We start from the raw sequence: 24,446 nt of genomic DNA, 5'->3' as shown, positions 1-24,446 counted from the left end.
ACTGAACAAATCAGAAACGTTTGTGATTCTCTCTTCACGGCAAACGAGTGACTGACAAACGCCGTTCTGTTGAGATGTATGAATTGAAGGGACGTGATTTTAAGATCAAGTTCAAAATCTGGAGTCTTAGCTAATCTTTTGCCTCCACTTTTGTTTTTTCTAATTCATCTAGGGTGATAAAGGACCGAGTGGAGACAACGGAGAAAGAGGGGATGTTGGAATCAGGGGGGACCCGGTAAGAAACATCCTCATTGACAGTTGAGATCTGAGTCTGGGGAAGAAGCAGGAGAAGAGGGCTATGGGGGAAGTGGGGATGAAAGGAAGATTTTTACTGTTGAAATTGTGTGAAGCTTGATACAACGTGTGGGTTGTTCCTTTCCCTGCAATCCTGGGGTGGTTGGCAATGCGCTTGATGAGTGTTTACAAGGCGGTTATGTGGAGACCCTGAGAAGTGTCTCTAAGATGTGATCTCAGGACACTTCAAATTTGCTTTTGGGGAAGATTCAGTGCCTCTTCTCATTTTATGGCTTTGTAAAACCTGTTTTTTTTTTTTTTTTTCGTAAAACCTGTGAGCAAATGCCCCTCACTGGGACAGCCTCCCTCCTTCATGAACAAGGGTAAGGCGAGAGTGACATTTACCCAGCGGCCAGCTGGGGGCTCCTTCCCCTGGGGAAGAAGAAGCATTGCCCTGTGTTTGGGGCTCAGAGTGGTTTGCTGACCCCACGGCTAGGTTCTGTCTTGGTTGGATGGGCACCATCTGGGTATTTGTGGCCCAAGGGGCTGTGCCCTCTGAGCCTTACTAAGGCTTTCCCACACGGACCGTCCAGCCTGGGCTACAGTGGCTTTCCATGTATGTGCGCCTCATTCCCTGATCCCTATGTTTGCAGGGTGACTCCGGAAGGGACGGACAGCAACCAGGACCCAAAGGAGAAACCGGTGAGATCGGGCCCATGGTAAGTGCTCCTGCGGTCCTGGACCCTCCCTGTGCTGAGGCCCAGGAAGCAATGCTTACCTTGGCTTATCCTCAGCCCTTGAACCCTGGGCCAGTGGGAGCCACCTCACGAGGTCTCCTGTAGAGGTGGGGAGCAGAGGCCCTTGGTGAGAAGGACTGTGCGCATATGCAGGACCAAAGCAATTCTTCCCAAATGAGGCCTTCCCCACCCGCAGAGTTTGGGCACTGGGTAGCTAACTGAAAGGTTCAAGGTTTGAGTCCATCCAGAGGTGGGGACACAGTGGTTAAGAGCTTGGCTGCTAACCAAAAGGCCAGCAGTTTGAATCCACCAGCTGCTCCTTGGAAACCCTCTGGGGCAGTTCTACTCTGTCCTGTAGGGTCACTATGAGTGAGAATTGACTTGACAGCAATGGGTTTTTAGAGATGCCTAGGCCTGCGGATCTACTCCTGAAAAATCAGCCACTGAAAGCCCCGAGGAGCACAGTTCTACTCTGATGCACACAGGGTTGTCGACTCGACAGCAACTAGAAAAAAGAAAAAAAAAGATATTGTCAGGAAGTGACGTGCTTGTGGAGGCCGGAGGTGTGACAAGGTGTGAGCACGCTGGTCTAGAGGCCTCGGCCCTCCTGCAGATGGGCCTGTCTCTGCGTGTTGGTCCCCTTTCCTGTCGTGTCTCGTGCAAAATACAAGAGCTAGACATTGTTCCCTGTGGATGAGTTTCTGACTTCATGCTTTTCCTCACCAGGGCCTCCCTGGGAGAGACGGAGTGTCCGGAGGGCCTGGAGAGCCTGGGAAGGACGTGAGTGCCTCCTGGGGCTGGGATGGGGCTCAGGGATTGTTTTCAGCAAGAGCCACACCAATCTGCCAAACACGGTTGCTCTGCGACGTCTCAGTGAGGGCCTTTTGTGGGATTTCTGAAAGCGTTGGAATCTTGCTGCACATAGAAACTTTCCTTTCTTACAATTTCCTCTGCACTCCATTCTATTTCCTTCCCCGTATCCTGTTCCTTCAAAGAAACAAAACAAAAAATAGCACACAAAACAAACACTGCTCAAAACTAGCACTTTTGCTGCTTTCGAATACTTGGCCAGGTTTTATTGCACTAAATATTTTCAAAATCCAAACCAAATTAGTGGGGGAGGGATGAAACGAGGGGCAAGAAATCTGAAGAGGGTGTATATTTGGTGTCTTTATCGTATATTTTTTGTGTGTGCCACTGAAATGCAAACGAGGGAACTAGATTCAGGTTTCTAGCTTAAGGCGTCTTGAGTTGCCTTTTCAAGGTGTTTCAGAAACGTCTACTGCAGGATAGCTCATTGAACGCCTCAAGTCTTTTAGAAGAAATGCTAACGACGCCATAACGTAAATGATACAATGAAGTCACCTGGAAGCCCTAGGACCCTGGGGCACAGAGAATTTGGGCCCATTGGCTGGAAGAAGGTGGTCCCTGCAGCGGAAGTAGTGATCGGGAAGTTTGTCAGTCCTCAGGGGAGACCAGGGTGCTGTGGGTGCCTAGGACAGGTCTCTGCACACTGGGGCTGTCCAGCCACTTCCCAAGTGGCAGCAAGGATGAGTAGGGGCATCGCCAGCTGGACCGTCACAGGGAAGACACTCTGGGGGAAGGAGCTTTTAAAAGAACAACTCCCACCCCAAATTGAACAATATAATTATGTAATGGGTATAATTTTGCTTTTCAAATCCAGAAGAAAACCTGAATTTTGAAAATGTTATTTTAAAATGTTCACACGTTATTATTCAATAATGAGCTATGTCATGAAGAAGTAAGGAGGAAGCGGTCATCAGTTGTTACAACGTGCTGTGACAACTCAGCTCGAGAAGGGAGCCAGAACTTGCTTTCATGGAAACGACTTAAAATAGAGTAGTACAAACAGTTGGTTTTAATTCTATACACGTGGTAGAAACTTGGACTTGAATTTGGTGCCGTAGAGGCTCTTGTAGACTCAGTTTTTCCCTGAGGCAGGCGGGGTCTGGCTTTGTGGCCTCCTGCCCGTCCCTTAGCACCTCACTGTACCAGGCTGACCCCAAGGTGAGATATGTCCCTCCCACGGAGGCTGTGTCACTCCCTACCTCCCTCCTGAGCCTCCACAGGCTCCCCCTGGCCTGAGCAAGGCGTCATAGAGGACTGCTGACCTCTATAATTCTCTAGGAATCCCTTTGGGAGGGGCCAGGGCAGACGGTTGCTCTGTGGAAGAGGGGAGTGACCCCCCACGCTCTTCCACTTGCCATGTGCCATCCAAGGAAGGAGGCCAAGGTCTTCCATTGAAGCAGCTGCCACTAGAGCGAGGAATGGTGAAATGGGCACACCAGAAGTTCACCGTGCTGGATTACTGGGGGTGGAGGGCCTGGTTCTTGGATTGATGCAGCAGATGGGCCAAGCCCCTGAAAAAGCTGACAGGTTATGGTCTCCTGAATACCAATCCTTGCCCTCGGAAAGACCCGAGTTCGATTCCCAGCCAAGGCACCTCATTGCAGCCACCACCCACCTATCAGTAGAGGCATGTGTGTTGCTATGGTGCTGAATAGGTTTCAGCAGAGCTTCCAGACCAAGGCAGACTAGGAGGACAGCCTTAGTGATCTACTTCTGAAAATAAGCCAGTGAAAACCCTGTGGCTCACAGTGGAACACTGGTAGCATTTTGTTCCTTTGTGCATTGGGTTGCCACGAGTTGGGGTCAACTCGACAGCTGCTAACAACCATGTCAGAAAGACATACCCAGGACATTCATGTTTTCCTACTCCAAGCCCTCCTGCCGAAAAGGAAGCAGTCACAAAGTGGGAATTAACAGATTACTCAAGCAGCAAGCCCACGTTTATTTGAACTAAGGGTCACCCTTGGAGCATCCAGGGAAAGCCACCCAGTCATGGGGCCCACCTGCATCCCCTGGGTCTTTGGGTCCACATGTGTGCACTTTGCATCCTTTACTCAACTAAGGACATGTTACATTTGGCCAGGATATTTTGGAGAATTTGGGACTCCCTTCCACTATAAGTAACGTATTTCATTACTTCTCACGATAGCTAGGAAAATGGAAGAAAAAGAGAAGGTTGACATTCTCACTTCACATTCCTTATTTGAAATTGGCTGGGGGAGGGTGGCCAGGGGAAATGTGCAGCCAGACGGAGTCATTGTTTTGCTTGGCAGGTCTGATATAATTCTTAGAACCTCCATTTGGGTGATTGTCAGGGAAGCATGGAAGAAAACTTCCCAAGACAGATGCAGAAAGAATGGGCTCTTTTTCTGTGGGTGTCCCCACTGCTGCCCAGGCAGAGCCCCTGGCACCCAGTGGGTGCTCAGAGCCGTCCACTGAGGGAAAGATGAGTGTGGGTTAAGTGGCAGAGACCAGCACCCCAGCCTGGGCTCTCTACAGCCCCATCTCCTGTCACAGACTGTATGACTTCTCCCTCCACAGGGCAGCTTTGGCCGAAGGGGACCAGCAGGAAATAAGGTAAGCCTCGAAGTGGCCGCCTCTTTGCTGTTTCACTCACCGTGTCCTCACAGGACACTGCCCTTCCAAGGGTCCGGACTCAGCCCAGCCCCTGAATAAAAAACCCTCTCCCCCGAGGCCATCAAGGCTCTCTGACTCGACCATCTTTCCCGCCACGTCTTCTGCAAAGGCCTGTGAACGTGGTGACCATGGACGAGGGGGAAAGGAGGGAAAAGGACCAAGGACACAGGTCCTGTGTCTCCTCTCTGTAAACCCCCCTTGTCTGACCACCAGCAAGACACACCTCTTGGTGCCTCAGCCTTCTCACCTGGGCGAGGGGCATTTAGAGCCTTAAGACAAGTGAGTTCAGTGTGAGAAACAACTGTAGAGCATGGAGTATCGGCCGGCTCCATCAGCCAGATGTCCCACCCCAGGGGGTAACCACCTGTACCCCTTCTTGGAGCTTCGTTTTCCTTGTCCAGAAAGGATTGTGGGACAAACAGCTGACGTTGACATATGCCATTCTGACCCCTCCCTGCATCTCCTCTCGTTTCTAGGGCAGCAAGGGCAACCCAGGCCAGCCCGGCTTTGTGGGAGAACAGGGGACCAGAGGTGCACAGGTCAGTACTCCCTTATGTAATAGGATGCCTTATGATATCTTCCCAGATGCCCTTGCACTTTTTAAATTGAGATGAAATACACAAAATTAACCATTTTCATGTGTACAATTCAGGGGCATGAGTATATCTACAATGTTGCGCAACTACCATCCCTACCAACTTTTAAAGCATTTTCATCACCCCCAAAGAGACCCCATACCCATTAAGCAGTCACTCAACATTCTTCTCTCTCCCAGCCCCAGGGATTTGCCTATTCCTCATATTTCATATAAATGGAATCGTACGGTGTGCGTCCTCTTGTGTCCAGCTTCTTTCGCTTACTGTATGTTTTCAAGGTTCATCCCTGTGGTGGCACGTATCAGACTTCACTCCTTTTTATGTCTGAATGATATCTGTGGCAACACTACGGTTAGTGTCACCCAGCATCGTTAGTCATGGTGTCACCCCCACCCTATGGCTCTCCTCCCGTACCTGACCATACGGTATCCTTAGCGATGATTTTTTGTACTAACGTTACCCATAAATCGTAATTCGCATGTATCACCCCTTTTCCTTTAATTACTACTTCATCCTCAAAACAGTTATTGGTATAGGTTCACAAATACTAATCACCACGATGTTGTAGCTAAAACACCAGAAAATTTGACAAAATCGGCAACTCTAAAAACACGGGGAGGGGGAGGGTAATGAAAACAACAGTGCGTGCCTGCAGCCCCTGCAGATGAAACCAGGGATTCGAGGAGTCCTAGTCATTGGGTAACAATGACAGCTCTGGCCAGAGCGCATTAGAAGGTTCAAAAAGTAAATTGGAATAGAGTTTCAGCCTTGTAGGCAGATTGTTACGCATAAGCTGGGCTTAAGAATAATGTTTTTCTTGTTATAACTAACTACAGGGATATTTTTATAAAAGTAGTAAATTTCTGCTGAAACGCTGCGCAAAAATTTAATAGACAGTCCTTTTGGTGTCACCCCCTCTGACAGCGCCACCCGGCGTGCTCCACACCCCCTTCCACACCCCTAGCGTCTCCACTGAATGATATCGCATTGTATGGATGTATGATGTTTTGTTTATTCATCTGTTGATGGACACAAGTTATTTCCTCCTTTGGTCTATTGTGAATAGCACTGCTATGGACATTCGTCTACAAGGATTTATTTGAACACCTGTTCCTTACATATACATATTTTAAATAACATTCACACTCAGGTTGTGGATTGAGGCTGCTGCTAAGACAGAAGAAACAATGTCTCCATTGGCCTCTTTGGCTGGTGAATCTGAGGCTGTGCTCTGTATATCACACAGATACCACCCTGAGGCTCCTCACGGAGTCACCCTAGCTCAGCACTGATGTTGGCCTTTTACCTCCTCAGGGTCCCCCTGGTCCCACTGGGCCTCCAGGCCTGATTGGCGAGCAAGGCATCCCTGGATCTCGGGTGAGTCTGCCTCCCTCCCACCCCTCCCTTTGCTGAACAGACAGGCGGTTCCCCAGGAGGTCAAGAGCTTCTTGGCTGACGTTAATGTAGACAGACTCTTAGTTAACTCAGACTCTGGTCCTCACATGGGTGGCTAGTTCACCCCAAGGAAGTACGAGACCCTTTTCTCAGTGCTCTGGGGATTTCTAAGCCCCAATGCATAGCCCAGAAATGACCCTAACACATATAGCAAAAAATAGATGGTAGGGAAGTAGAGATTAATAAACGGTCACTCCTCGCAGATGTAGGTCAACTGGGTAGTAAGCAAGGGCTGGACTTAACCTCATCGCAGAAGCTCTCAGGTGAAACTGTGTAAAACCTCATGAAACCAGTTGCCATCGGGTTGACTCCAACTCATGACAACTCTGTGCGTGTCAGAGTAGAACTGTGCTCCATAGGGCTCTCAATGGCTGATTTTTTGGAAGTAAATCACCAGGCTGTTCTTCAGAGGCACCTCAGGGTGGACCGAAACCGCCAATCTTTCAGTTAGCAGCTGAGCACGTTAACCATTGGCACCACCCACGGGCACAAAATCAAATTAAACCTACCAAAATTCCTAGATTATGCCAAAGCGTTTCATGTTTGGTTCCCAGAGGAAACCCCTCCAGTTAGCATTTCGTTACGGAGTTCCCCACCCTCAAGTTCAATAATGAAGATGTTGCTTAAACTCCCCATGACCTTGGACATGAACCTCAGTTATTAGGGATAAGCAGGCAGAAACATGGCATTCCTGCTGAGCTGGGGACCAGCTGCAATGGCTCTGCCCCTGCTTTCCTCCGTGTGATGGGACATTGAGGGAGTTGGCCTATCATTTGTTACAAGGGAATAAAAAAACCTGGCCACAAGCTGGCCCGTTGCTACAAAATCGCACAAAAATATTTCACAGTGATGTAGACAGGCGCTTTGTGAAGGCCGTTGTTTGCTTAGCAACTCCTTCCTGAGCTTGGAGTCTGTTTCAAAGCTTTCGTGTGTGTGTTTACTTTTATTTAACTTCTAATTGATCAGAATTTAAGGTGGTATAGGGGCAAAGCTATTCAAATAGTTCACCAATAACCCAGGACCACACTTCCCCGCCATCTAGTTTTTGCCATGCCTGTAGGGTCATTTCTGGGCTATGCAGCCCGCACCACATTTTAAGAGCTATTTTCATTCATTGATTTGTTTGTTCGTTTAACAGGCCTTTATACGCCTGTGTATGTAGGTACTTATTGTGGGGGGTGAAGAGAGAGGGGAAAAAAAGTCCCATCATATCTGATAGCTTGTTGCCTAGTCAGCAACATAGGATGCGTGCATTGTTTTTGTTAGGTGCCCTCAAGTCGGTTCCGACTCATAGCGACCCTATGTACAACAGAGCGAGACACCGCCTGGTCCTGCACCATCCTTACAATTGTTGCTATGTTTGAGCCCATTGTTGCAGCCACTGTGTCAGTCCATTTTATTGAGGGTCTTCTTTTTTGCTGACCCGCTACCTGACCTTGCAGGATGTCTGTCTCCAGGGATTGGTCCCTTCAATATATACATTATTTAATATGTACCTTAATAACTACAATTAGTTTGTGAAAACTGGTGTTAGGGGCCATGCTAATATTTTGCATTTGCACAGTACCTCACGGGGCTGAAAAGCCATTTCCGCGCTTGTTTATACGGAGTCTCTAGCCAGCGCTCTGTACCCAGTGCCGAAAGTTGTGGGCAGCGCAGGTCGCACCCCCTTGGCAGTCTGGCCTCTAATTAGGGCAGAGGCAGGATTGAGGGCTTGACAGACACTTCTCCTCAGACGTTGTGTATTGCACTGACAAACCCTTCTCCTTCTGCTGTAGGGAGCTGGAGGGACCGCGGGGGTTCCTGGAGAACGTGGCAGAAGCGGTCCCCTGGGAAGAAAGGTTCGTCTGGAGCAAAGTGGAGCTCATTTCTTAAGGACGGGCACCTGGCCTGATGATACACCTTGCCTCTTCCTCATTTGTCCATTTGTCTGTCTGCTTAGTTTGGACAGACCTTCTGCTCACCACGGGTCTTTGCCACACCAGCCGCCCCTGTTGAGAGCCATCTTGGCCGGTGGGATGACCTTCCCCATACAAGGGGATGCACAGCCTGGGCTCAGGGCGTTGGCATTCAGGAGTGTTCCATCAGCTGGTGGGTGATTTGATCCATCTGCATCTGGCTGTGAGAGGGGGGCTGGAGGGCCGTTTGAGCCTTCAGAGCCAACAACAGCACTTAGCCCTGTTTCAGCATCATACGGACACACCTTCTTTAGATCCTGGTGTTGCGTGCAGAGCTCTGCTGACCATGTTTAGATAAGAGCAGGTTTGTTATCTGGAGACTGTCTGAGAACCTGCTTTCTGTCAAGCTTGAGGAAAGCTACAACTGATCATAACGTATCTGAGAAGACGGCATATTTCAGAGTGACTGTGGTCTCCTTAAGAAAGATGCTTAGCACCCATGGCTTTTTGAGGTCCTGTTTGGTAAACTGTTTTGTTTAAGACTAGACAGGTATTGTTACAGTATGGGCGACAGCGAGGACAGTTCTATTGATCTTTGTTTAAATATTTTCTCAAGAAAAGAAATGTGTTCATGGGAATCCAGGGCCCTCTGTATGCCTCTATGGAGTGGTGTTGGGTTTCACTGCTGATTTCAAAGCCCACCAACTTTGTGCCTTCTTTCACCCCTCATTTCTCTCTCTTCCCCGTCAGCATGCCCCACCCACCATGTCCATGATGACAAAAAGAACAAACACAAAACTTTCTAGATTCTTTTCCAGGAGTCCACATATGAATGCTGCATTAAAAAAAATCATTTAATCAAAACCTACAGATGAAGCAAGCGGAGCCCTAGCTGCTGGCGGCAACCCTACTGGTGACATCACCCAGAATGAAAGCAGGGCTTGGAAGCAGTTGTAGACCCACAGGTGTCTCAGCCTTATTTTTCTTCCTAGGGTGAGCCTGGAGAGCTGGGACCACAAGGAGGTGCTGGGAACCGTGGCCCTCGTGGGGAGACGGTAAGATCGTGATGCTTCTTGGGGCCCAGGCTATCTCTGAGTTTTTGCCAAAAGGTTCAAGAAGTGAGAAGATAGGGCCCTGCTCTGGGTCAGCTTTTTGTCCTTGCAAATTGGGGTGGGTTCTAAATAGAGAAGCCTTGAACTTCGCTTCTTGTAGTGCTGGTAGCTTTGGTGGTGCAGTGGTTAAGTGCTCAGCTGCTAACCAGATGGGTGACGGTTCTAGCCCACCAGCTGCTCCTCAGGAGAAAGATGTGGCAGTCTGCTTCTGTAAAGATTACAGCCTTGGAAACCCTATAGGGCAGTTCCACTCTGTTCTGTAGGGTGCTATGCGTTGGAATTGACTCGATGGCAATGAGGTTTTTTTTTAATTTTTAAAATTAATTTTCTTGTAGTATTGAGGATATGACTAAAAACTGTGCAACTTGCTACTTATCACAAGAGCAAATAAACTTCATTTCATAGTGGGGGTGGGGTTAGTGGGTAATGATATTTTTTCACCTTAATTTTTCCTAAAAAGTGGACGTGGTGATTTGCTGAAGTGTGAACCAGCTTCGTTCTGGGTCCTGCAAACATTTTGTGAGCATGACGCACTGGAGTGTCTCTGAAGAGAAATAAATGTCCTTTGGGTTAAAGTGAACTGGATTTGATAAGGTCTTGGTCCAGACTGAAACAATTTCTCCTGAATAAAACATTCTAGGCATAGAAACCATTCCCTTGATAACTCATTTTTAAAATGTTACCTAAAAATACTCTAATTTCTCAGTAATAATTTTGTAATATGCATTTCTATTTAGGAAAAAGAAACCTACAGTACACTGGGAATTTTTCTGGAATGAGTCACTGCCCCAGAAAACTACATAAACAGACCTGGTTGAGCTGAGGGTTTATAAAAGCGCGAAGCTTTGTAACTTCTCAGCAGCGAATGAAAGTTAAAAAAAAAAAAAGTTAGTCCTGAATACCCAGGGCCAAAGGTAGCTAGCTATTCCCCAGCGGTAAAATAGTACCATTGTTTAGGGATAAGTGTGGTCTGTCCATGGACTGAAAATCACGATATGTGTGCTCTGGCCTTGGCCTCACCACTAACAAAGAAGCAGAGGGGGAAAAATCAGACTTTAAAATCTATCCAAATCATTAAAGGAAATCTCTTCCTCAATCTGTTTCCATAAGTTTGGGGGCAACAGCTGAAAGGACTTTTAAAACATATGCTGTTCCTTGAAAACTATCAATTATGTTTTGCTGTGTATATTTTCAACAACAACAAAAATAAAATAAATTAAAAAAAAGAGTCATCAATTAACTAAGTAGCATGTTTCGTACATGCTTTAGAGATATTAACACATATTCAACATAAATTCTTCTCGTTCTTTTGAAATCATGAACGGTGTCCAGTTCTGAATGCCCCGTGTGGGAGCATGACAGGGACAGATTTGTGAACACGAGGAGGAGGGTGTTTGGGAAGGAGGGCAGTCTAGAAGGCTGCAACTGGAAGGAGTGGATGGACACAGGGAGAAGGGGTGAGACCTGGGCGCAGGAGACTCAGGGGGCAGAAGGATGGGTTCCAGTGTTCTTGCTAGAAGCAGATCAAAGACTCACAAATGTACAGAATCAAGGTGGCCTTAAAGAGTCCTCTCACTCTCAGATTGTCTGGTTCCTGAGTCTTTGACTCTACATCAAAACAGGATCTTTATCAGATGTTATTAGCAGTTTCTCTGTATTTTGAGCCTACCAGCACCATTTGCAAAGGAATTCCCCTAGGCCCACCACTTAGGGACATGGCCTTGCTTTCTGCCTGGAGGACAGGTAGGAACAGGGAGTGCCCCTGATTCTGGACCATGATCCCAGAAAATTTCAGGGACTCAAGGCCCCTCTGCTCAGATGGCCTTGGACTGAAATGGCTGTGGTGTGCCCCAACACGTGGTCCTGGGTAACGCTATCTTTCCCTTCTCAGGGAGATGACGGACGTGATGGTGTGGGCAGTGAAGGACGCAAAGGCAAGAAGGTAGGTATCTGCTGACAGTTCTTGGAGAGCTCCTGGTGCCAGCAGGCTCCAAGGACAACTTGTGACATGTTATGTTTTTATAGGATTATTTCCCTTCTCCCTGAATTTACTTGTGTTTTTGTGCTTTTTTTCCTTGATGACTCTACAATCATGCTTTTCTTCTCAAGATCAATTTATTTTAGACGAATTGAAATTGCAGCCACATATTGAGTCATGCATTTATCTGTTATAGGGAGAAAGAGGATTCCCTGGTTACCCAGGACCAAAGGTAAATATTCCCCAGTGGTAAAATTGTACCATTGTTTTAGGATGAGTCTGGGGTATCCATGGACTGAAAATCCAAATAGGTGGGCTCTGGCCTTGGCTTTGCCACTTACAAACAGGGTGACCCTGGAAAAGACCCTACTGTCTTCTCTCTGAGACATAGCTCCCTCCTCCGTGAAATGGTGATGACATTACACCCTTGTCATGGTGTTTGTGAGCATTAAATGAAATAGCACTGCAGTAAAAGTGCTTTGTAAACTGTAAAATGCTGGAATCTACATGATATTATTGGTTACACAAACTAAGTCTGGAGGGCAGTGTGGTTCAGTGGTAGAATTCTCGCCTTCCATGCCAGAGACCCAGGTCGGTTCCTGGCCAGCGCACCTCACGTGCAGCCACCTGTCAGTGGAGGCTTGTGTGTCGCGAAGATGTTGAACAGGTTTCAGTGGAGCTTCCAGACTAAGACAACTAGGAAGCAAGACAACCCTATGGATCACAACGGTCCCATTCCGTTGCACGCAGGGTTGCCATCAGTGGGGGGCCGGCTCGACGGCAGCTCACAACAACTGCAAACTAAGGCTGAATCTGCAGCTGCCACCAAACAGACTAGTAACCCGGTGGAGAAGTGAATTAAAGTCGACCGTTGGAGGCCCTGGGAAAGGTGACCCAGGTGCCCCACAGAGGTGCTGCCCAGGACTCTCAGCTAGGTTTTCCCTTGCCGGAGTTTCATGCCGTCCTCCTTGGCTCTCTTCGCAGGGCACTCCTGGCGAGCCTGGGACAGATGGAGCAGCAGGACCCAAGGGGATCCGAGGTCGAAGGGTAAGTCCACATGACCTTGGCTGTAGGTGGGCTGTGAGAACTCTGTGAGAGGCGGCATGGTTACGTGCGGAAGTCTCCAGAGCACCTCTGGGCATCATCCTTCACCTGCAACTTGGCCGGTGATAGTCAGGGTGGAAAGAAAGGAACCCTAAGCCCCAGGCCGATGTCCTCAGAAGCCCTGTGGTTGTGGTCTGTAGCTGTCCTCCCTCAGCCATGCTGCCCTCACTGGGGGTCCCAGGTTCCCCTTCTTCTAACAAACCTCAAGAGCCAGCACACAAGGCTAACCCCCGGCATGGTGTCAAAGAGGCCCAAGGCTCAGAGTGGGTAACGCCGGAAGTCTGTGCAGGCACAACAGCCATGTCCACCAGATGGTAAGGCAACAGGACTTAGTGAGTTACCCCAGCTGCTCATGGTGTACCGGGTTCCCAGACCAACCAGGCCTGCACCTCGCCCCACTGCCTGATAAGACCCCCTTCCTGAAGCCACTTTTGGTTCTTGTATCTTCAGTGGATGTTTACAGATTCTTCTAAGATTGCACTGAGTCTTAAATTAGCAAATTATGATCCAGATATAGGTGAAAGTTGTTATTTTTAGCCTAAAATCTGTTATTATTAGTATTTTTTAAACAGCAACTCTCATAATTATCCTGTTAACTTGATCAGTGCAGAGATCAAACTACCTCATATACTCTTCAAGGCAGACCTTGAAGACATTGGCTTGATTATCTACACTGGCCAATTGTCTAATCAATTGCCAGTTAGCAGTTCTCTTGTGCACCCACAAATAATCTTATCAGTGGTTCTTGGGCAAGCACCTGTCTTACTTTAATCTACCAAAGAGCAGAGTTATGGGGAGGTGCATGTCAGCTTTGTTCAGGTTGCTGGTCCCTACTCCTGAGTTTTGGGAACATTTGAGCTCCCTTGAAGGGGAGCAATTTCTCAGGGTGATGGGGGAAGTTAGACTAGATCATCTTTCCCATCCTTTCCAACTTTAAGAGTTGAAAATTTTATGTTGCCTGCCACACATTAGCCATGCTTGTTCTTTCCTCTCTAGGGAAATTCGGGACCCCCAGGGATAGCTGGACAGAAGGGAGACCCTGGCTACCCAGGACCATCTGTAAGTACTGACCCAGTTCCAGTCGAGCCTCCTGGGGGCTGGATGACTTTATACATGGTCTCAGAAAATTTACCAGCACCTCCTGTCTTCAGAAAGAAAATGCACTGTGTTGCTTTCTATTTTTGCTTGCTTCTTTGTTTTAACCACAGCTCTTCCGATTTCACAATGAAGAAAGGATTTTTGAGGCTTAGAAACTTTTTAAAAAGTTGCTTGTGGCTCTCTGTAGTCTTGGATGTATTGTAATTTGCCTTTATGGTTTTCTGGTATGGGTTTGTTTATAGGAGAAACAAGAGAGGGCAAATGTAAATACCTTTTGCTTGCATGCTGAAAAAGTAGTATAATTATGTCAGACCATGGCTTGGGAAGTACTTCCTCTGGCTTATAAAATCCCCAAGGGAACTACTGGACTCGTGGTTTTAAAACCACAAATGGCCGTGCCATCAGGAGCCAGGAGTCCATCATTTGCCATCCTTCCATTATCTCTTCATTACCAATGTCTTGGTTTCTAATAGTTGAATTCTGTCTTGTCTCCCGTATTGAAATTGATTAGGTTCAAAGAAGAATGGAAAAGGTTACTCAGAAGATGAAAAATCAGTCGTAGTAAGAAAGGTTAGGGATTAGTTTGGTTGAACCCAAGAGAAGAAGGCTGAGTTAGGTGGATCTGATTATCACCTTTAGTGAAAGAAGTGTTTAACGGAGAATGTTAAGCTAGTTTATCGTAGAAGATCAAACAGGCAGAAATAGCCATATACAAAGAGGCCCAATTGTCCCAGAGTGACTTCTTGACCATCAGAGTGACAATGTATTGGGGCCAGATGATGAGGGCAGCTGAAGGTCTATCCCTGGAGCAACCTGGTGGTAGAACCTAGCCAGGATGCTTTAGAGATGACAGTGAAGTTGAGCTGAGTGATTCCTCACTGCCCCTTCTCTGAACAGGATGTATGAAGCCAGCAAGTGGAAGGAAGCTCTTCTCTCAGGAGAAGCAGCGTTTAGACTCATGCTCAAATGTTGGTTTATATTGATGGTCTCAGGGTTTGGACTTATTTCAAAAGCCAGATGACCTCACAGAGGAGATACTTTTGTTCTCAAAGTCTTTTCGTGTTTGCTCTTCGAGCACTAAAGTCAAATTTATAAGAAAAGTCGGCTATTTTAAATGATCAAGGTTGGCCAAAGTCCACCTTCATTTCCTCTGTCAAGTTTCTGGGAGCCAAACACTGCTCTTTTAAATTCCACATCTGGAGCTTTTTCTGTGTTTCTCAGCCTTCTCTTTCTTGATTTTACAGGGCCACAAAGGAAACAGAGGAGACTCAATTGATGTAAGTTGCCCACGTCCCAAACAAATCATTGCTTTGTAAGCCTTTTCTCTACTCTCCTTGAACATATTCTTTTGTTTCCTTTTAAAGCAATGTGGCCTTGTCCAAAGCATCAGAGATAAATGTCGTAAGTACCTGATTTTCTGTTGTTTGTGACTAATTTATATTTTTACATTTGGAATTCTCACTTCATAATCATGCCTTTCACCCTTCTCTTTGTTTCTTTTATAGCTTGCTGCTATGGTAAGTTGATTCCAGTGATTTGACTTTCTTCTGAGTAAAGAAAAACCTCTATTCTAGTAAGTAAAATGTGTCTTTGAAAACCGCTACTTTCCACAGGGCCCCTGGAGTGCCCCGTCTTCCCAACAGAGTTGGCCTTTGCTTTAGACACCTCTGAGGGGGTCACCCAGGACATATTTAACCGAATGAGAGATGTGCTTTTGAAGATTGTGGGTGACTTGACCATCGCCGAGAGCAACTGCCCAAGGGGGGCCCGCGTGGCTGTGGTCACCTATAACAACGAGGTGACCACTGAGATCCGGTTTGCTGACTCCAAGAAGAAGTCCGTCCTCTTGGACAGGATCAACAACCTTCAAGTGTCTCTGACATCCAAGCAACAGAGTCTGGAGACTGCCATGTCCTTCGTGGCCAGAAACACATTTAAGCGGGTGCGGAGTGGATTCCTGATGAGGAAAGTGGCTGTTTTCTTCAGTAATAAACCCACAAGAGCATCCCCACAGCTCAGAGAGGCTGTGCTGAAGCTCTCAGATGCTGGAATTACACCACTGTTCCTTACGAGCCAGGAGGACCAGCAGCTTATCAATGCTTTGCAGGTGTGTGCTCTAAGGCCTCTGCTGGCCCCTCTCTCTCTCTCCTTGTTGGGCTCTGAGAAGGGTCTCATGCCCATCCCCTCTCTCCTTGGTGGATTCACATCCCACAGATCCTGAAAGGTCCTAGATGAGGCTGGTCCGACAGAGGTCTTCTCTTGTCAGAGGTCCAGAACAGCCTAGTGACTCTGGTGTTAGATAGACATCCACATGCCTGCACCTAATTCCCACCATATCCCGCCTTCTGTGGTGACAGTTCTTGCCAGTCAATGAGGATTTATGTCCAATGTGTTAGCATTGGTCGATATATTCTATCTACTAACAGGGGTGATAGTATGACTTATTTGCTTTTTTCATGAGATCCTCAGAATTTGGGTCAGTGCTAGCTCTCCTCCTTGGAGTGACTGCACTTCCAAGATGATCTTGGGGGCCCCAGTACAGGTGAGTGACCCTATACTGAGCATGTGCTTCTTAGGACAGGTTGGTCATTTCTGTATCACTCCCACCGTCTGGTTAAGGAAATCTTGTAGTTAGTGAGGGGCTCAAATGAGGACGAGACACATCGTACTGTAAAGTCTATGTACTATTAATGCCCCGCCCACTCTTCACCTACCAGCCCTGGAGGAACATCATCCAGGGCTGGCCAGGAGGCCCTTCGGTTTTTTAGTGATGTCCCTGGCACCTCAGTGACCCCACTACCCTCATCTGCACAACTCTTCAAACCTTTCTTCAGCCAGGTGGAAGTCTGAGGGCCAGCTTGGGGAGAGGCCAAGTGCCCCTTTTCATTGCTTAAATAAAGAAATCTTTTAATTACTACAGCTAATCAATTAATATTTGGTGCCAATTCTGCTAGGCATTGTTCAAGTCATGTGGATGGTGGGTATGAAGTGAAAGAGCCCTGAGCTCAGGGTCAGGAGGCCTTGGGTCTAATCTCATCCATTCACTCTCTAGCTTTGAGCCATTTAATAGAACACAGTTTATGTCATGTCACCTCCCCATGTCTTGAATTTCTCATCTCTGAATGTTGAATTGGGTGAGATGATCCCTAATGTCTTTCCTTCCAGCTTGACTATTCTATGGTTTTACCATTGTCTCTGTCAGCAAGAGGTAGCTATATCACTGCCACCATGTTCATTCTGCCAAACTATGGGCCAATTAGAGCACAGACCCCTTGGCTTGGGAATGCAGTCCTAAACTTGGGCAGCCAGCCATATGTCCTCTGAGGGCCCGTTGATGTACATTTTCCCTGATGGGGGCTGAATCACCCGGAACATGCAGTTTCCTAATGTCAGGGTTTCAGCAAGATTGGAAAGTCATCATTTAATGAATGATTGCTGATTGGGTGCCAGGCAAGACACAATCTGTAATGGGCAGGACTTTTGGAGTCTCTTATGAGGGATTCTATCACTTGCTTTGTCTTTATATCCCTTTCTAAACCTGGGAGATAGGGAAGAATGGAGCTGGCTAACCTTTATTAAAAAAAAAAAAAAAAAAAATTTTTTTTAGCTACAATTATTATTGTTAAAAATAATGATACCATTTAAGTACCCACTATTTGCTAGAGGACATGCCAGACACTTTGCATACATAATCTAATTCACTTCTCCAAATAACTCCATTAGGAAGGTACCATTATTCCCACTTTACAGACAAGGAAACTAAGCCCCAGAGAGGAACTTGAACGCCAGTTCCTCTCATCAGAACAAAACCTACATTTTTCTGTTGTACTGTGTGCTCCCCATTAACCTTCCCCCTCAACAAAATAAAAAAAAGAAAAAAGACAAGAAATCCAAAGTGAAACAAAAAAAAAAAAAAAAAAGAAGAAGAAACCAAACCTAGAAGACACTGATGTATCAGGGAGGTTATTTTATGGAAATGACTTTGATTTATTCCTCAGCTGTACCTTTAAATAGTTGCTTATCAAATGCCCTACTACCAAGTGTTTCCTTTTGTGTAACCCAGATCAATAACACTGCAGTCGGACATGCGCTTGTTCTACCTGCTCAGGGGGACCTCACCGACTTCTTGAAGAATGTCCTGACTTGTCACGTGTGCCTGGGTAAGGAGTTTCTCTGCCTAGTCGCACTTGCAGTGAGTGATATCTGTACAAGGATTTTTGAGTGAATAATTATAATCCGTATGAAGAGGAATGGTGGCATAGTGGTTAAGTGCTATGGCTGCTAATCCACCAGGCCCTCCTTGAAACTCTATGGGGCGGTTCTACTCCGTCCTATAGGGTTGCTCTGAGTCAGGATTGACTTGACAGCAATGGGTTAGGCTTTGGTTTATGAAGAGCTTGAGTTAGAAGAACTCGAATTAAAATTAACAAAGCCTTGCACTTACCAGTGTAGATGCTATACAAGTTGTTTTTGTTGTTAGATGCCGTTCTGGCTCATAGTGACCATATGCACAACAGAATGAAACTCTGCTCTGTTCTGCGCCATCCTGACAATCGTTGTTATGCTTGAGCCCATAGTTGCAGCCACTGTGTCAATCCATCTCGTTGAGGGTCTTCCTCTTTTCTGCTGACCCTGTGCTGTACTAAATTTGATGTCCTTCCCCAGGAACTGATCCCTCCTGACAACATGTCCAACGTATGTAAGACACAGCCTCCCCATCCTTGCTTCTGAGGAGCATTCTGGTTGTACTTCTTCCAAGACAGATTCGTTCACTATACAAGTAGTTTCCATAGTTAAAATGGACTCCTCAAGTTTTATAGGTAACCAAAAAGAAGGTGGACTTTGCTTAAATTTTTATCTTGGAGTCCAGAATTTAAATGTCTGGTTCTAGTGACTTTTCTAGAACACATTTCTTCAAAGAGTGACAAAGAACTAAAGTAATTCCTTTTTTTATTGCCATGATCACTAATAATGATTTCAGTTTACGATTTGTTTCATCTAATAAGTATTAGGTGATGAAAACTGAAATCTGGTCACTATAATGGCTTTTTTGTTGTTAGTTGTTGTTAGGTGACCTTATGTATAACAAAACAAAACACTGCTCAGTCCTGTACCATCTTCATGACCACTGGTATGGTTGAGTCTATTGTTGTGGCCATTGTGCCAATCCATCTTACTGAGGGTTTTGCTCGTTTTTGTCGGCCAAACATGTTGTCCTCTTCTAGTGATTGGTCTTTCTGATGACATGTTTAAAGTAACTCAACTGAAGTCTTGGCCATCCTTGCTTCTAAGGAGCATTCTCGTTGTATTTCTCCTTAGACTGATGTGTTCCACAAGGCATGAATAGCTTTCTATTGGAGCCCTGGTGGAGCAGTAGTTAAGAGCTATGCTGAGCTATGTCTGCTAACCAAAAGGTCGGCAGTTCAAAGCCACAAACTGCTCCTTGGAAATCTTATGGGGCAGTTCTACCCTGTCCTATAGGGTTGTTATGACTCTGAATCAACTCGATGACAATGGGTTTGGTTTTCTTTTTTTTTGTACTATGTGACAGTTTTGATGGCCTCAGACTCCCAGGAGATTGGTGTGCAGTAGTCCCCCATGGGATTCACAGAATAACAGGGTCACCATGCTTCTTTCTAGACATCTGCAACATTGACCCATCCTGTGGATTTGGCAGCTGGAGGCCAGTGTTCAGGGACAGGAGGGCAGCTGGCAGCGACGAAGACATCGACATGGCTTTCATCTTAGACAGCTCTGAGTCGACCACACTGTTTCAGTTCGATGAGATGAAGAAGTACATCGCGTACCTGGTCAGACAGCTGGACATGAGCCCAGACCCCAAGGCCTCCCAGCACCTTGCGAGAGTGGCAGTAGTGCAGCACATGCCCTACGCATCTGTGGGGAACACCAGTCTGCCGCCTGTGAAGGTGGAATTCTCCCTGACCGACTACGGCTCCAAGGAGAAGCTGGTGGAATTCCTCAGCAGTGGAATGACCCAGCTGCAAGGAACCAGGGCCTTGGGCAGTGCCATTGAATACACGATAGAGAACGTGTTTGAAAGTGCACCAAACCCACGGGACCTGAAAATCGTGGTTCTGATGCTGACTGGCGAGGTGCAGAAGCAGCAGCTGGAGGAGGCCCAGCGAGCCGTCCTGCAGGCCAAATGCAAGGGCTACTTCTTTGTGGTTCTGGGCATTGGCCGGAAGGTGAACATCAAGGAGGTGTATGGCTTTGCCAGCGAGCCAAATGATGTCTTCTTCAAGCTCGTGGACAAGTCGACCGAGCTGAGCGAGGAACCTTTGATGCGATTTGCACGGCTGCTGCCTACCTTTATTAGCAGTAAGTCCCGTGTTGGTGGTGAGGAGCCTGGCCAGGGCTTTATGCGAGCCCAGCCTTCAGGCCAATGGGGAGCGGGGCACGGGCGTGGAAAGGACAGCTAATGTGGGGGTGCTGACTTCTTCATTCCTTCACCAGATATATAAGCACTTACTATGTGCCAGACACTCTTTTAGGGGCCAGAGACATCTGTGAACAACACAGACACAAATCACTGTCCTCATTCACTTGTTTTTTCAGGCTAATTTGCCTGGACACCTCCCAGTGATGAAGCAGTGTCCCATAACAATTACCGTTATGATCCAGGTGGGCAACTGGGTCACATACACCAAGAGTGTACAGGGTCTAGTATGTGGCCAGTCGTAAGAAATAGGTATCCAGTTCGTGGCAGTTAGGGAAGCCATCAATAAGGACTTGCTTTTATCTGGGCTTAGCCAACAGCCCTCATGCTTGGGTTGCTCTGGGCATGGCCAGTGCGGTGCTCTCTCCCCAGAATGACCTCCACCCCTGCTCTGGTTACAGATCAGTCATTGTCTTCCAAACCCAGCTCCCCGACCCCTCCTCACCCCGATGGGTCCAGCTCCTAAGGCCTCCTCGGCATGAATCTGGATGCTGTATCACCACGAAGTCAGCCTCTCTCATGTGGCCTGGTGGCCGCTCAGTTATAGGCCTGTGGTCCCAGCAGAAGAAGCCCTGGTGGGACAGTGGTTAAGCCCTTGGCTGCTAACCAGAAGGTCGGCGGTTCGAACCCACCAGCTGCCCTGCCGGAGAAAGGTGTGGCAGTCTGCTTCCGTAAAGATTACAGCATTGGAAACCCTATGGGCAGTTCTGCTCCATCTTATAGGGTTGCTATGAGTCAGAATTGACTCAACGGCAACGGGTTTGTTTTTTTGGTTTTGTCCCAGTAGGCTCTTTGAGAAAGTGTTTAGTTAACTGTTTTATTCCCCAGATCCTATCAGCAGACACGACACAGAATGGCATGGGAAAACTACTGAACAAATGAGGGGGATTTATAGAGAATAAGTAAACATATGTATACTGAAAGTCTGAGGATCCCTGGTAGCTCAGTGGTTAAGTGCTCAGCTGCTAACTGAAAGATTAGCAGTTTGAATCCACCAGCAACTCTGCTAAAGAAAGATGTGACAGTCTGCTTCCATAAAGATTACAGCCATGGAAATCCTATGGGGCAGTTACACTTTATCCTATAGGGTCCCTTGACTAGACAGCAATGGGTTTCGTTTGGTTTAGTATACTGAAAGTCTGTTACTCAGTAGAATGTTGAGGTCTAAGAAAACAGGATTCACATTTGTGAAGGCCTATTCCCCAAAGAATTAGGGAAAAATATGAAGCAAAGATAAGTCAGCAAGTTTACCCAGGGCCATTGTTCCTGCCCTCAGAAGATTTAAAAAAAAAAAAAAAAAGATTTAATAAAGTTCTGTTAAAGAAAGCATTGGGAAAACATTAAAATTGGTTTGATTATAATTTGATGTTCAAGAGCTTGGAACTTGTTAAACTTGATTTTTCTTTTTTTCCTGTCTTCTTCCTCATACTGAGTAAACATTATCTTTAACCTAATGACTCAAATATCACGAGACAGAAGATATTGGCTTAAGATGTTTATTATATCAGGAGTCATAATACTCAATGTTTAAAATCATTAATTAATTCGACAAATATTTGTGGGCCACCTTCTCTGTGACCTATTTAACTCATTAGCAGATTGATTTTAATTTGCACACTATTCAAATGAAGTTAAAATAGTTTTTCTCTGTTTCTCTCTAGGTGAAAATGCTTTTTACTTGTCCCCAGACATCAGGAAACAATGTGATTGGTTCCAAGGGGACCAGCCAGCCAAGAATTCTGTGAAGTTTGGGCACAAACAAGTGTAAGTGATTATAATCATTGGCTCATAAAGTGCAGGGCTAGAAGGGATACAGAGGTCTGCCGAGCATCCCCTTACTTTATGGGTCATTGAAGATATTGAGATCCAGAAAACATGGCTTCCCAAAAGCTAAGTGTGTTATCGTTCTCAAGGTACCTGGAATTATTGGTAAGTTTTTGCTGTGTAACAAACTACTCTAAACTTAGTGGCTTAAAACAACCACCATTTATTTATTTTACAATTCTGTGGGTTACTAATTTTTGGCTGGGCTCAGCAGGGCAGTTCTTCTGGTCTCTGCTGGATTCACTTTCATGTTTTGGCCAGCTTCTGCTCAGCTGTGGATGGCTGGTCTAGGATGGTCTCAGCTGGGATAGTGCCCCTCTGCTCCATGTGGTCTCTCATTCTAACTAACCTGGGTTGTTCACAAGATGACTGGGCAGGGTTTCATGAGACAAGGCACAAGTGTGCAAGGCCTCTTGAGGCCTAGGCTAGAGTTGGCACATTGTTACTTCTGCTATATTCTACTGGGTAAAGCATCTCTCAAAGTCAGCCTAGATTCAAGTTGGGGAGCTAGACTTGATGGGAGGACCTATAACATCACCTCATGAAGGGCATGGATACTGCAAGCACGGATACTTGGAGCCATTTGTGCCGCAGATCTACCATGTCTGGCGTGCAAAGACTTGGAATGATTGGATATATTAAGCAAAAAATAGACTCCAGATCTTCTTAAAATTATTAATGCTGTAACAACATAAGCGGTGATGCCTCTGAGAGTGCTTCTGGTGGCTTCTTAGTCTTCTAGGAAGATAGGTTAGAGAGCTGGTGGATGGGCTGGGACTGTGGTGCCCACAGTGATGCTGGCCCCTGCCATTTGCTCGGTGGCCTCGTTCCCGGCTCCAGTTTTGGTGACACCTCCAGGGGCAGAAAGGAGAGGAGAGCAGTGTAGCCATGTGACAGAGCGCTGAGCAGGGGACATGGCAGCAAGAACTGAACTCAAGTGAGGTGCCAGCAATGTGTGCCCCTCAACAGAATGCCAGGGTGTGCACACTTGGGCAGAAGCAAGGGTCTTGATTTTCGAGCCCTAATGAGCTGTGGATTTAAATTATCCTTGAAAAATGAGTAGCTGGCTTACTCCTGGCCAACATGGAGGGTGGGGAAAGCCCGCCCATCCCTTCCTACTCTAAGCCTTTCTCTCTATCACCCCGGAAGCCCTTCAGCTCTTGCCTTTGTCCTTGGAGAGAATGGTTTCCAGTCCAGCACACTAACTTGGAATCATTGGTAAGGCAGCTGTGGCCAGCATCTGGGCGCAGTGATGCTAGTCCTGCTTGATCCAGGGTTGTAAGCTCTATGTTTAGCCTTTCATTATCCTTCTTATTTCCCTGGAACAGTCTCTGAAGCTTGCTCAAGCTTCTTATCTTTAGGAAAATAGAATGAACAGAATAACCTAGAATTTGAAATTTTATGAAACCAACTTGCAAACATACTATATAGGACATGTAGCATGCTGTACCTATAATGAAGCCTTGGTGGTGCAGTGGTTAAGTGCTCGGCTGCGAACCAAAAGGTTGGCAGTTTGAATCTACCAGTCGCTCCTTGGAAACCCTATGGGGCAGTTCTACTCTGTCCTAAGGGGTCGCTACAAGTCAGAACTGACTTGATGGCAGTGACTTTGAGTTTTTTTGTTGTTGTTGTTTTGTTTTTATATCTATAATGTAATAGGTTTTCATCCAAGAGCTACCTAAGAACAGTGTGGGTCTGTGCCTCTGTAGCCTTTTGATTTATGTTGGTACTATCTTGAGAATTTCATAATAGGTTAAAAAATCATTAAAAAAATAAAATAAAAACATGAATATTTAACACAAACAGAAAATATACACACATCCAACAATAAGCCTTGAGAGTAAAACAGTGTGTACCGGCTTTTTATACATTTCCAGACCAACATGGCATTTTGCTGAGTGGATACGTTCTTATAATGAGGGTTACTATTAACGGATCTTACTTAAGTTTTGGTCTATATATTTCAGATGGTTAATTTTTAAATTTAGGACCTTGTTCAAATATTATTATTTGTTATTGCCTATTTTACTTTCTCCCTGTCTTTATTCCATGAATTGAAAATAAGATAGCAGATGTATTTGTAATGTAATATAGGGTTTATTTTTCAGGATTCTATGCTTTTACATGCTGTTCGAGCTCTCTTCTGTGGTACAGGCCCTAAAAGGAAGGAATTGAACGTGTATATTAAACAATACATAAAACATAAAAATACTTTACTCTGCATGTATTTTGCTAAAACAACAAATTTTGGCTAGTTTTTTGGCTTGTCTACCTTAGATAAACCAAAAACCCAGTTGCCATAGATTCAATTCCTGCTCATGGTGACCCCACGTGTGTCAGAGTGGAATTGTGCTCCAGAGGGTTTTCAACAACTGATATTTCAGAAACAGATTGCCAGGACTTTCTTCTGAGGTGCCTCTCGGTGTACTTGAGCCTCCAACCTACC

General features: G+C 46.2%; 1 protein-coding gene across 1 annotated transcript in view; it reads left to right on the top strand.

Annotated features, from left to right (window-relative positions):
* COL6A3 (collagen type VI alpha 3 chain) overlaps positions 1 to 24,446 on the top strand; it is a 90,692-nt gene that overhangs the window by 52,518 nt on the left and 13,728 nt on the right. The window contains exons 21-39 of the mRNA XM_049888523.1: positions 173 to 235; positions 888 to 953; positions 1,698 to 1,751; positions 4,383 to 4,418; positions 4,955 to 5,017; positions 6,389 to 6,451; positions 8,308 to 8,370; positions 9,420 to 9,482; positions 11,431 to 11,481; positions 11,714 to 11,749; positions 12,502 to 12,564; positions 13,618 to 13,680; positions 14,964 to 14,996; positions 15,084 to 15,120; positions 15,225 to 15,236; positions 15,333 to 15,826; positions 17,783 to 17,879; positions 19,360 to 20,058; positions 21,838 to 21,940. Of these exons, the coding sequence (XP_049744480.1) occupies positions 173 to 235; positions 888 to 953; positions 1,698 to 1,751; positions 4,383 to 4,418; positions 4,955 to 5,017; positions 6,389 to 6,451; positions 8,308 to 8,370; positions 9,420 to 9,482; positions 11,431 to 11,481; positions 11,714 to 11,749; positions 12,502 to 12,564; positions 13,618 to 13,680; positions 14,964 to 14,996; positions 15,084 to 15,120; positions 15,225 to 15,236; positions 15,333 to 15,826; positions 17,783 to 17,879; positions 19,360 to 20,058; positions 21,838 to 21,940 (2,159 nt within the window). The remainder of the gene's footprint in view (positions 1 to 172; positions 236 to 887; positions 954 to 1,697; positions 1,752 to 4,382; positions 4,419 to 4,954; positions 5,018 to 6,388; positions 6,452 to 8,307; positions 8,371 to 9,419; positions 9,483 to 11,430; positions 11,482 to 11,713; positions 11,750 to 12,501; positions 12,565 to 13,617; positions 13,681 to 14,963; positions 14,997 to 15,083; positions 15,121 to 15,224; positions 15,237 to 15,332; positions 15,827 to 17,782; positions 17,880 to 19,359; positions 20,059 to 21,837; positions 21,941 to 24,446) is intronic.

This window comes from Elephas maximus, chromosome 6 (assembly GCF_024166365.1).
Source record: "Elephas maximus indicus isolate mEleMax1 chromosome 6, mEleMax1 primary haplotype, whole genome shotgun sequence".
NCBI classification, from domain to species: domain Eukaryota; kingdom Metazoa; phylum Chordata; class Mammalia; order Proboscidea; family Elephantidae; genus Elephas; species Elephas maximus.
The sequence above is the reverse complement of the archived record's forward strand: the minus strand, read 5'-3'. Positions and strand labels throughout refer to the sequence as shown.